At 43.8% G+C, this 13,702-nt stretch overlaps 1 protein-coding gene across 1 annotated transcript; it reads right to left on the bottom strand.

Annotated features, from left to right (window-relative positions):
- Positions 1 to 928: 928 nt before the first annotated feature.
- FFAR4 (free fatty acid receptor 4) lies at positions 929 to 13,171 on the bottom strand. The gene is made up of 3 exons (XM_020964148.2): positions 12,342 to 13,171; positions 4,971 to 5,099; positions 929 to 2,310 (listed from the first exon to the last, which is right to left on the bottom strand). The coding sequence occupies exons 1-3, from the start codon at positions 13,065 to 13,067 to the stop codon at positions 1,918 to 1,920; spliced, it is 1,248 nt and encodes a 415-aa protein (XP_020819807.1). The 5' UTR covers positions 13,068 to 13,171; the 3' UTR covers positions 929 to 1,917.
- Positions 13,172 to 13,702: the final 531 nt, after the last annotated feature.

Genomic DNA, 13,702 nt, shown 5'->3' on the forward strand with positions numbered 1-13,702 from the left:
AATTAAGCAACTGACCCTTAGTACTTCATAGGTGGCTCTGTGCCTCTGCCCAACTGGGAAGGCTGACCCCTTAGACTACGGGAGGGCCTTTGCAGTTGAATGATAGAGTTCACTCATTCCCCTTTCACAGGCTTGGAGATTTAGAGTTGGAAGAAGCAATATAGTTCACCTTGCTCATTTTTTAGCTGTGGAAACTGAGCCCCAGAGAGGTTAGGAGCTCAAGGTCACCAGGGATGTCAAAGTTGAGTATCCAGCTCTTGATCTGAGAATTACTTCATTCTTCATCACAAGAAGTAAGTGGAAAAGCCTCCTTGCTTCTCTGCCCTATTCAAGTAAAACACCGGTGTCCTCACAGAAAATCATAATCTGTTCATCTATTGAGCCCTGGATTGGAAGTGGGTGCTAGCAGACTAGAGGGTGGGGGGGGGAGGAACTGGCACTGTTTATATAAGGGTAAGGGTGCATTCCAGCCTTCCCTTTCTCCCTGGCATGTTGACAAATAAAGGAAGACAGAAAGGGCTAGGGCTGAATTTCAATGGTTTGAGGAAGGGTATGCTAAGGTGCCCAGGTTAGTGCTCTGCTCACAATAGATGTTCCCATGGTTTCAGGCAGACAGAATGGAGCACATGGCCTTCATGATTGATGCTGAAAGTCCTGTCTAAACAAAATTTCTGAGAAGCTCTGCTAGGCAGAGAACCATGCCATGGGGTGATATGCCAAGATGTATGAAAGGATATTGAGGGACCTACAAATGAGAAATACACCCAATGATGACTTAGAGGTTATTGATCATTAGAGCCAATTTACCAGCTTTCTGAAAGGAAGAAATGTCTTCCTTTTCAATTTCTATACCATACTGTTCTAAAAGATACTAGCTAGTCTTCTTCACCTAGACACCTCCAGATCACAAAAGTAAATGCATAAGGCCTTTCACAAAACAGTTTTAATTTATTTTCAACAACATTTATATAAAAAGATTCCAACCTTTTTGTCATAGTTTCATACCCACCATGACTGTAGACCTTATTTCATTATTAGTCTGTTACACGGAAAATCAATTAGGAAAAGTCCTGCAGGAAAGGGAAGGGGTGGGACCACAATGACATCATGGTGGCTTGGTCTGGCTTCTCAACTGGCAGTGAATTGAAAATAGCTACGGACGTCTAAGATCCAGATGCCTCTCATGTCTAGAACTTGGCTTTCTGGAGGCAGCCTCCAGTAAACTGAATCTAATCATATCACATGCTACCATTCCATACCCTCTACCATCCCTTTCCCTGAGTGAAAAATTGCATTAAAGTTAATTATGCTTCAGGAAGTTCATGGAAAGTCCTGAGAAAACTGGAGATACCTTGAGGTAATCACTGGACTGGGGGAAGAAGGCAGAATGGTTGTCATGGGGTATTATGACACCCAGGGAAAGAGCTGTTTGAGCTGGTTTTGAATTCAAGAACACCAATGCACATTACAAGCTTGGTACGGCCAGGAAGGTACATCTTGTTGAGTTTAAATAGAGTTAATAAAAATTGGAGAAATTATGCATAAATTAGATTGTCAACATCAACCATATTTTGACAAACAGTGTTATTTTTAGTGCTCCAGGCAAATCACAAATTAAGATGAAAATGTGATGGATCCTTTTATAAAGCAAAGAATATTTTGTTATGGAGAGTAAGCACCTACCCTCATTTAACATCTCTGTAAAAAATAAGCTTTCATATAGTAAACTTTCTTAAAGTGGGGCACACCTGTAATGAAGGTCCTAGAAATTCACCACCATGAGAAATATCTTGTTTTATGCATACTCAATAGTGAAACTGAACCCACTCTCATGTAAACTACAGTCAAGCAATATGCATGTAGAGGGAAAAGAGTCCATAACCACTTCCATCAGGAAAATTACAGCCAGTGAACCCATCAGCCAGTGACTACAGACAAGTCATTTCTTCTCACGGAAGTGTCTGTAGCCATTCCGTTCTTCTCAGGAAGCGACGAGCAGGAGAAAATGACTCTCCACCACTTCTTCTGAAAGTGGGAGGCTCCGTACAGGGTGGGGTTGACTGCCGAGTTGGCAAATGTAAACACTACGATCCAGAAGAACAGGGATGGCCATATCACCAGGTCCTCCTGGAAGGTCTGGATTAAGATCAATAAGATGGTGATCATGATGGGGCTCCACATGATGAAAAACGAGACCATGAGCACCAGGAGAGTCCGAAAAAGTTTGTAATCCTGTTGGGAGACCCGGACATGGTGGTCTTCTGAGTAGGCCAGGTTGCTGTTTAACCTTCTTCTGGAAGCTTTTGTAATCTGCAACATTGAATCGAGGTGTTAGGTGATGTTGACTGAGAGTTGAGTCCTTTTTCCACTAAGGAAGAGTCCCGAAGAGCTGGCCTTTGAAAATCATATTGCCCATGTTCTAAGAAACATGACCTTCTTGGAGAGATCTAGGAGAATGTTCTATCAGGGCTGTCAGACTCACAGCAGCCTGCAAAACTTAGAATGGCACTGGGGAATGTTTAACAAAATAAATAAAAGTACAATACAACGTAGATAATATTAATTTGTGGTTTTCTAAGTCACCATGCCGGGCTGGCAAGGATTAGTTTCTCTCTGAGCCTGACACACCTATTTTACATCATCAATTAGTTGCTTATAGGGAAAGGGAAAGGGGAGAAAAGAAAAAGGGAAGAGTAGAAAAGGAAAGGAAGGAGTCCAAATTAGAAATAGAAGACAGTGTTGATTTAGTGAAAAAGAAAAAAGAAAGGTGAGTAGGGTCATTCTAGGAAATGGTCATCAGCTTATTTCTACTAAATACTGTATTAACTTGTATCAGAAGAGTTCAGAACAGCATAGTGCAAAGGGAAGAATTCTGCATTTGCAGCCAGAGGACCTGAATCAAAATCCTGACTCCACTACTGACTACCTGTGTGACACCAGCCTCAGTTTCCTTATCTGTAAAATGAGGGTATATGGGGCTTTCAAAGGTCCCCTCTAGCTCTGCTCCTTCGATGGTCAGCGAAGTGCATTACTTTTGTAATCATGTAATCATGTCATTTCATGAAATTTTTTTCTCACCAAAAACTAAGGCAATAAGGTAGAATACAAAGGAATTCAGAGAAACAGAGGAAGATAAGTATGAACAGGTGGAGAGTAGAATAAGCAGAACCAAAGAATGATATACAGGATGACAACAATTTCAATGAAATTATTACTAAAGGAAAGTGAACTAGGAGTGACTGAAAAACTGATAATGGTCCAGGAGATAAGAAACATAGCCTCCTCCTCTCTCAGCTCAGAGGCAGAAAAGAGAGAGACAGAGAGACAGAGACAAAGAGACAGAGACAGAGAGATAGAGACAAACAGAGAAAGAAGAGAGACAGAAAGACAGAGACATGGAGACAAAGAGAGAGAGACAGAAGAAAAAGAGACAAAGACAGAGACAGATATAGAGATAAAGAGACGGAGATAGAGACGGACAGAAACAGAGAAATAGACAAAGAAAGAAGAGAAAAAGACAGGCAGAGAAAGAGAGATAAAGAGACAGAGATAAATGCATAGACAAGAGAAAGAGACAGTGGCAAAGAGAGAGACACATGGGGAGGGAGAGAGAAAGAGACCCTTGGGGTCTTAATAATAATTACAGCTCTCATTCATATAGAGCTTTATGGTTACAAAACACTTTAAATACCCTCCAAATAACCCTGTAGTGTATGGCTAATGCAAGAATTAACTTCCCCAATTCACAGATAAGGGAGGTGAGACTCTGCATAGGTCACAAACCTATTAAGTGCGAGAGAGTGGTCTTAATGCCAGGCCTTCTACCTCCATGTGCAGAGCCCTCTCTCTCCTCTATATAATGATACCTCCTGGTAGAATCAACTAGACTACAAGGGGTACCGAGTCACCGAATGCTACAGGCATCATGTATGACAAATGTCACAATGGCTGGATCTGAATACGGACTGGCTGAAGTCTTAACATACTGTACAACCTACCATAATGCCCTCCTTGGAATGCCCTGGATTGAAATGGTCTTCACTTGTTTGATGGGTTTGAATGCAAAAGACGGTACGTGTGTTCTGCTTGATCCCAAAGGATAGAATTATAGGGAGGTAGATTTGGGCACTAGAAGGAAAAGTCTATTTCCAACGAAATCCCTCCCAACATATAGGTGGTGGTAGTAACACATGTTTTATGTAAGCTGGGCTGGTTCTTACAAGGGGCAAGGAGGAAAGTTTGCTTCCTGGAGTATAAAAGGCCCAGCCCAGGAGAAGCTAGAGTTAGAAACTCGCTCTTGCTCTCGTGGGAATGCTTTCCTGGCTTTGTGTTGGGCTGATACTGCAGGGAAAGGGAGGTGTTATTTCATTATTATATCATTATTATTATTATTGGTAGTAGTATGCATTTTTAATATATTATATATTTTATAACTTAAATTTTATATTTTAATATTTAATATATAATGCCTTTTTTTAATATATTGTAAATCTTTCAACTTCTAATTGGTAAAGAATTGGTTTTTAATTGGATTCTGTGGTCCACAAGTGCTTATTAAGGCACATTTGAAAACTTGAACCTGTCTGATTGGGCTCAATCTCATTGAAGCTCGGCCTTCAATACTCAGGAAGTAGCAAGCTCTCCATTTACAGAGGCCTTCAGGTGGAGGCCGGATGACCATTTGTAAGGGATGTTGCATGTAGAGGGGAGTCTTGCGTGGGGACACTCAGGGCCACAGTGGTACAGTGGAAAGAGCCCAGGCTCTGGAGTCTGGGGTTCAAATCTGACCTCTGATGTTTACTACCTGTGTGGCCCTGTGTATATTATTCAGCCTTCCTCCCCAGGTTTTGGTTTCCTTATGTATAAAATGAGGAATTGGAGTAGATGGCCTCAGATCCCTTCTGATTTTCTAGGCCTGTGATCCTCATCCAATCATGGTTATTGGTAATAGATAAGAACAATAAACATACCTGTAAGATTTTGGAGTAACTGATCACAATGACCAGTCCCGGTATCAAAAAGTTAAAAATCGCAAACAACACATCCCAACAGATTTCTCCTCCAATGTTGGGCCACACTAATGTGCAAATCTGAACTTCCTATTGAGAAAGAACAAGGGGAAATTTCTGGATTAACTTTTTTGCTCTTAACTCAATAAAAGGTGGTAACTTGCAAATGATTTCTTTCTGGTCTTTACAAAAGACCAGAAAATCACAGTGTGACAGGTCTAGGAAGGGCCTCAGAAATCATAATGCCTTTTTCCCTCATTTCATAGAAGGGAAAGCTGAGGCCCATGGAGCATCCCCTGAGAACATACAAACTGATAACACCTAGGAAAATTTCAGTAAAGGGATGGTTGGTGTGCCTTTAGAAAGGGAAGCAGTAAGCATTAAGTATCAGTATAGCTTATAGGATGGCAGGCAGATCGACTTAGAGCTGGAAAGAATTTCCAAGGTTAACTTTACCAGTATCAAAGGAGATAGTGCATTTGAAAATCTTTGGAAATACGAAAATGCTACATAAATGTCAGTTATGATGAATGGATCACCTAAGCTTGACCTCATTGCCTTTTTTGATGTGGTCACTAGATCAGGGAACTGCTCAAGACGGGGTCTACCAAGACTTCAGGAATGCATTTGACAAAGACTCTAATGCCATCCTTGCTGATGAGATGGAAAGATGTAGGGGAGACATCACAGTCAGGCTGAAGAGTACTTAAGGTGTTACTGTCCGTTAGGATGCTGGACCAGATCCTGATAGAACAGAGCTACAATATGGAATCTAATAAGATGAAATTTAATAGAAATAAATGTAAAGTCCTACACTTGGGTTAGCATAAGTCAACTACAGAAGTACCAGATGGGGACGGCATGACTATACTAATCCATACTAAAAATGAGCTGAGGTTTTATTGGACTGCAAATTCAGTGAGTTGACAATATGGTATTTTTTTAGCTTAGCTTTTCAATCATTTTCAGTACTGTCCAATTCTTCATGACCCCATTTGGGGTTTTCTTGGCAAAGCTATCAGAGTCGCTAACCATTTCCTTCTCCAGCTCATTGGAGAAGATGAAGAGCTGAGGCAAACAGGGTTAAATGACTTGCCCAAGGTCATACAGCTAGTAAGGATCTGAGGCTAGATTTGAATTCAGGTCCTCCTGACTCCAGGGTCAGCACTCTATCTGACACACCACCTAGCTGCCCAAAATGGCAGGTTGAAAAACCTAAAGCAATCTTGGGCTGCACCAACTAGTAGCAAGAATGAGAGAGGTGGGGCAGCTAGGTGGCACAGTAGATAGAGCACCAACCCTGGATTCATGAGGACCTGAGTTCAAATCTGACCTCAGATACATAACACCTACTAGCTGTGTGACCCTGCGCAAGTCACTTAACCCCATTGCCTAGCTTACAAAAAAATGAGAGAGGTAACCATCTTGGCATACTCTACTCTGGCCAGACCATATCTGTTGTGCTGTGCTCAGATCTGGGCTAAACACACTAGGAAGGGCATTAATTAATTGGAATGTGTACAGAAGAAGACAACCAAGATGAGGAGGAATCAGGCCATATTAGAATTGGTTAAAGGAAAAAGGTATACTGAATCTAGAAAAGATGAAACTTGATTGTATTTGAAGGGCTGTCCTAGTGATAAAATTGTAGTTGTTCCACCTATTTCCAAGGAATAATTGGTGTAAATTGTAGAAAGGCAGATTCAGGATTGATTGAAGTGTAGTGGAGGGAGTTGAGCTGATAACTGCTTTCACCCAGTGCAGGTGATATGATCTCAGAAAGTATTCAACAGATAAGAGAGGCCAGGAGATCTTCAGATCTTAAAGTGTGAAGAAGGCAAGGTAGATAGAATGGGAGAGTAGCTAGTCAATGGGCTGGCAAAAGGTTTAGCCACACTCCTAGTGATCCTTAAAAAGCAAAGACATACTTGCTAGGAAAATACAGTCCAGGCAGTAGACAGACTTGCAGAGGAATGTGACGCTAAGAAGCAGAGGAGAGAGCCAGCTATGGATTCAAGGGAGAATAGGCCCTGTCGATTAGGAGTTGAGCTGAAGAGAGGTCCATGCCTACGGAGCCCAGATGGTCAATTTGCTTAGGGGAAACAGTGTACCCTGTGGGAGTCATATGAGGACCTCACAAGAGGAGAAAGGTCACTGAGCCCTGCAGGCCTGAGCCATGACTTAGCAATATGTACTCCCCAAGTATGTTCCTCCTTACAAGTATATGTTGGTATCCACTCTCCCCACTGAATTTGTGGGAGAGTGTACCCCAGGTTTATGGGTGGGTGGGGGGAACATTTCGTAGCTGCTGTTCTTATGATGCCATCTCAGCAAATGCCTTTGCTCTGAGATAATTGTGTCTATGAGCTATTTATTAAAGGGAAGTATACTGGCAGGGGCTCATGAGCTATAATTTTAGAAGTCTAGACCCCAGAAACACTTTGAACTTGTAGGAGTAGTCATCCCCTTTGACCCAAGCTGAAACATGCGAGTATCTGGCTGTGGAGGTATCCCCAAAGGATTGTTACACTAAATATTTTCTAGACCACCACAGAAAGCAGTCAGTCTTGCCTCAATAGAAGTTGTGATATAAAGGGTGGATGATCACCTCTTGGAAAAATTGTAGGAGAGAATTCTGTTCATGTTTGCAATGGAATGGATTGCCTCTGGGTTCCTGTCCAACTCTGAAGCTGGGGTTTTCTGAATGAGAAAAGAAGGAGTTTTCCAAAAAAACAAAACAAAACATGTCACTGGGCTAGAACAATGGGCTTAAACTAACAAAGTGAAAGCTAATAAGACTTAGATTTCAGGTTCAACGAATCCATTGAACAAATACAGTGTGGAGTATGGGACAACAGGAACAGGGATGGAGGCAAGAACTGGGAGTATTTTGTGATCTGCGTGCCCCATGAATAAACAGTATGATGGCTTCCTGAAAAAATAATCAATATAACCTTCATCTAAATTGACAGAGAAGGATACTGTATCTGGAAAAAGGAAGGCACCACCCACCAATCTCTGTGCTGGTCATACCATATCTGGAATATTAGTTCTGGGCAAGACATGCTAAGAGAGCACTGACTAACTAGAAAGTGGCAAGGAGGATGCTGGTCTTCCTAAGAAAAAAAAAAAGATGTGAGCGCCATCTTTGAATATTTGAAGGAAAGCTGTATGGTATAGTAGATAGAATACTGTACTTGGAGTCAGGAAAACCTGTCTTGGACACTTTTGAACTGTGTGGACTCAGGCAAGTCACCTAACCTCTTTCCCCATCTGTAAAATGGCATGATGTTAATAGCATCTACATCAAAGGCTTGCTATGCAATTAAATGAGATAACATAGGTAAATTGCTTTGCAAACTGAAATCTATCTGGGTTGGTTATCATTCTCTAGATGAGGGAATAGATTTATTCTCTACAGTTCTGAAGGTCAGAACTAGGTCAAATGGGTGGACATATTTTAGCTCCATTACAGTTAAGAATGTCTTAATAATTTTAAAGTTGTGAAAAAAAAATGAAATGGGCTCCCTATCACTGGAGGTATCAGAGCTGACACTCTACCATCCCTCAGGATGCTTTAGAAGGGATTCCTGCACTTGGCAGGAGGTAGGTTAGACTAAAAGGCCCATAAGGTCCATTCCCATTGTAAAACTCTCATATGAGCCTAAGGCTTAACTCCCTCACTATGGGAATAAAGTATATTTAGAACAAAGATATGTGCGTGTTAGGTTTTTTTTTCTTCTGAAGTTTATATGGCACATATAAATTATTGACACTATGCTGTACAGGTCAGGTTAAGCAAAAAAAAAAACCCCAACAAAACCCAACAAGCTGGACATGTAGAAAGAACAACAGATGAACAGATTAACAGTCAGAAAACTTGGTTCCTAGTCCTGGCCCACAACTAACTACTCTTTCACTGTTTACTGATCTGTAAAATGGGAAGTTAGACTAGAAATTCAGGGGTTCTTTACCTGGGTCCGTGAACATGTTTTTAAAGCTATTTTAATAACTATTTCAATATAAGTAGTTTCTCTTGTAATTCCATATATTTAATTTATGTCTTTAAGAACACAATTTTGAGAAGGGGTTCACCATACTGCCGACAGGCCATGACACAGAAAAAGGTTAAGAAACTCCTGGTCTAGATGATCTGTTAGGTCTACTCTATTTCTGAATTACTAAAATTCCTCTAATTTTTATTATAGCAAGGAGAATAACAACAATTCCTACCTATGTGGGCCTTTAAAGTTTAGAAAGTCCTTTTCTACAAATATTCTGAGACCCATTTGAGGCCTGACTTTTGTCCTACCTACCACTGGATTTCGATGACTCAGGAAGAGGCAGCGAAGCTGAGACTTTGCCTCCCTTTAACCCAATTGGTCCATACGTCAAGATGTCTCCCGTGATGTCATTAGCCCTCAAAAACAAAGGACAAACAACATGAGACCCATTTAGGCAAATGAAAAAGATGTGAAATGATTTGCCCAGAGTCACACAACGAACAGCGTCTGAGACAGATATTTAAAGCCAGGCCTTCCTGACTCTGAGCTCAGCACTCCATCCACAAAGGCACCTAGATGCCTTAATAAAGGTCAATGGCAGGACCTGAACCCAACTCTTCTCTCAAAGTGAGCACCTTATCTACTACACTACCTTACTAACAAAGGGAATCTGAGAAAAATCACACGAGTGAGAAGCAAAGTGTGCTACAGGAAAGATAAGAAGACTAGTTAACTCACCCTGATTTTACAGCTAAGGAAACTGAGCGCCAGGAGATGTTGTGTTCTATCCAAAGTCACACAAGCCTACATACCATGTAGCAGGGCTAACCTCAGTTCAAACAAGATGATAGTTAGGAAGAAACTGATGGAGAATTCCAATCTGCATCTTCCAAATACTACCCTTACCAACCATATCACTGCTTTGTAATTCATATTTGACCATGAAAAGAAAAACAGGGATGCCTCTCTGGCACTTCCCTAGTTCCTTTTTCCTATTCTCCTTTTTCCAGAATCCTCCTTTCTCTCCCTTCAAAGAAAGGGAAGGGACAGGTATGGGGTGTGGTGAATGTGTCCCAAAAGGTGGGGAATGTTTTGAGTTTCAGATACCAATTGGACACCCAGGAGCTGATGCTTGGCAGGCAGCCAACACCAAGAAAGTAATTAAAACAGAAAGATTTGGGATTCACCAAGATACAGACTAGACAGATACGAGGAAGTCAGGATTCAAATCCCCTTCAGAAACTTCTTAGCAGTGGGGCCAAGGGCTCTGAGCTTCAGTTTTTTCATCAGTAAAATAAGACTTAATAACCACCAGCCCCACTCTCACCCCCAGTGGAATGTTCCTCAAGGGCAGGGCCTATTTTAGGTTTCTGTTTTTTGTCTTTCCATTTCCAAAGTCTAACCACTGGGTAGGGTGGCTGGCCCATAGTAGACTTTAATAAATGCTTGGGGAACTGAATTACAAACTTTAAAGTGTGATTAAAATGTCAGGTGTTAAAATTATCTTCACAGAGAAGGGGCAGATGAAATCACCATAGGGGCAGATGAAATCACCATGGCAGCAGATGAGCTCACCAGAGGAGCCTGTAGAGAGATGAAAGAGAAGAAATGGGCCTAGGACATTTAATCTTTATATCTATCCCAACACAATGCTCTGTACATAATACAGGCTTAATAAATATTTGGTGAATGAATGAATTTGAAAACCTAAAGTTTTCAGGTGATAGGGATTATAAACATTTGTCTAAAGTTAAAAGTCCAAAAAAAATGCTAAAAATCCCTTACCGTTTTTAGAACCATTCCTTTAAGAGCAGACCCAGGAAAGATTGTTGTAATCTTAAAACATCACTTTTCTTTTATTTCCTTAACACATAGTGGAGAGCGGGGCGGGGAGGGGAGGGGGTATTGGGGCGAAGAGAAGGTAAGCTCAAGAAACTGTAGAAAAAGGAACGAATTTAGAAATTTCATGAATCAATTTGATTTGTAAATCTATTTGGGCGAGTCTACTGATTAAGATCAACACCAAAAATAATAATAGCTAGCAATAGCTTTAAGGCTAACAAAGTGGTTTTTTTTTTTAACCTATTAACCCAACTGATTAGAGGTGGCCCAGGTAAATAACAACTACCTAAAACAAGTACCGGGCTCCAGACAGTTCAGCGATATTGGGGGAAGCCCTTTAAGATAAAATACACCAGGAGTTGTGGGTTTTGTTTTGTTTTTCAATTATGCACTCAAGGAGTTTTGGCGAGAGGGAGAAGGGATCACTATTCATATCTCGGGAGACAACTACCAAAAAAACCAAGTTGAAAATATTTCTTAGTTTTAATTCATATTTTCAGAAACTCAGACTTATTCCTAACTGGATCTATTAGAAATGGAACCTGCAAATAGCATGAGAGCTAGATATTGGTTTAGATTGAGGTTCTTAACCAAGAATCTATAAACTTTTAAGAAATGTTTTAATGATTATATTGCAATATAGTTAGTTTCCTTTTACTCCTATTGTTTTATTTTATTTGTTTAAAAACATGATTCTGAGAAGGAGTTCATAGGTTCAGGGGAGTGCCAAAGAGAGTCAATAACATCCAAAAAGTTAAGGGCTTCTATTTAGCTGAACACTCACATCAGTTTCCCTAAATCACACGGGGCACCATTTCCTCTTCTCTCCACCCCCACCCCAGCGGGGGATGGCCAGCAGGTGTATCTCTAAGTTCCCGGTTCTGTCATCTATTTGCACACGCCCCAGGGCGGCAAGCGTAGGTGACCAGACTAAGTCCCTCCACGAATGCTGACCCTGCATTAAGGGGCAGGTCGGCGGCAGCCGGAGCCTGGGCGCAGTATGGAAAGAGCGAACCTGCAGGGGTCCTACTATGCCAATGGGCACCGGGAGGGAAGATACACCCCGGCTGTTTGTTCCCTAGGGTTTGCGCATATTCCCATGAAGGATGTTACTGTTTGCTACGCGGTTCCCTCTCAAATAGCTAGGCGAAAAGGAGCTCTGGGAGAGAGATTAAGAATAGAGGAGGGGGCGAGGTGGCCGGTCTAGGCCAAAGACGGAGCGGGGCTGGCTCACTTGTTGCTCTTGTTTTACAGAAGAGAAAGCCGAGGCGCGGAGAGGTGACTTGCCGGTCACACCCACGTAGGTGGCACGAGATTCCAGAGCTACGGTTCGCACGCACCCAAATCCTCGGACAGACCTCGTGTTACCCCTTTTCTAATCCGGCTCGGACGGCACGGGCAGTGGCTCCGCACCCCTGCCCGAACCTCTCCGCACCTCCGAGGCGGCCCCGAGGCGCGGCCGGCGGCGCGTCCCTCCGGCGCTCACCTTGTCGCTGCCTTCGAGCGGCTGGAGGCGCACGGTGAAGAAGACGCCGAGGGGCAGCGCGGACAGGGCCGCGTAGATCCAGATGATCGCCAGCAGCACGGCGCGGGCGCGGGGCCCTGCACCCTGTGCGCTGTGCTGCATGCGCGCGATGCACACCATGCGCTCCAGGCTGACCGCGGCCAGCGACAGGATGGTGACGCTGCCGCTCAGGGTCATCACGTAGAAGACCAAGTGGCAGGTTAGGTCGCCCAGCACCCACTCCCTGGTCCAGCGCACGGCCAGCACTGGCGGGATGGCTGTGATGAAGAGCAGGTCGGCGCAGAAGAGGTTGAGCACCAGGCAGGCGGTGGTGCCCCGGCGCCGCTGGCGTGCCAGCAGCAGGATGGCGCACACGTTGCCCACCAGGGACACCACAAAGATCAGGGCCAGCGCCACCGTCTCCACGATGCTCAGGGCCACCCGCTGGTCCTCTGTGAACTCTGAGAAGAAAGGGAAGAAGGTCCGGTTGGCCGAGTACACGGTCCTCGGCTGAGGCAGGGGCGACGACGCTCCCAGGGCCGCCCAGGAGACTGTTGGGCTGTGCAGGAGCAGCAGCATTGCGCCCCGGGTCGCCCGCCGGCCCCGAGACGTCTGCCTGCGCGGGCTGCAATCATCTGGCAGACTGAACCTGGCAGGAAAGAGGAAGGAGGCGGTTCTGACATCTCCCCTCCTGCCCCCTCCCAGCATCCAGGCACTTTACTGCTCCCCGTGGGCCCGGGAACGAGGAAGTGACTGGTGGGGGAGGGCTGGGAACACTCGGCCTGGGCGGGGAGCCGGCGCCGGCTCCCCAGCTGTGGGGCTGGCGGTGCCCGGGCGTAAGGGGCGGGGGATGCCCAGCCAAGCCCCATGGGGTTCCACGCCCCTGGCCAGGCTGCCTTTGGAAAGGCCTGGCTGGGCTGAGCCCTTTTGAGGTTCGTCCTATCCCAGACAGTGCCCAATTCCTGTCCCGGTGGGATAAAGTACACTAGTGGCTTATGGCTTTGCACCGCTGGTGGTGCAGTTTGGGAGATCTGGGGTCAAATTCCACTTCTGATACTTACCGGCTGCGTGACCGGTAGGTAGGGGGAGCAAGTCTCTCGGCCTCTGTTTCCCCATTCGTAAAATGGGAGTTAATATCTGCACTATCTATTCACAGAGTTGTTGAAATTTAAATGAATAAATGTCTAATAATGTTTGCAAATTTGAATGTGTTTTATGTTTGTCAGCTGTTATCTATCACTGATTACCGACCGACTCTTTCTTCTACTTACCCATTTAAAAATGTATTTTTGCTCTGAATTTAACAGAAAAAAACCCCCAGTATTTCCATATACTTGCAGAAC

This window comes from Phascolarctos cinereus, unplaced genomic scaffold (assembly GCF_003287225.1).
Source record: "Phascolarctos cinereus isolate Bilbo 61053 unplaced genomic scaffold, phaCin_HiC Scaffold_3;HRSCAF=262, whole genome shotgun sequence".
Lineage (NCBI taxonomy): Eukaryota > Metazoa > Chordata > Mammalia > Diprotodontia > Phascolarctidae > Phascolarctos > Phascolarctos cinereus.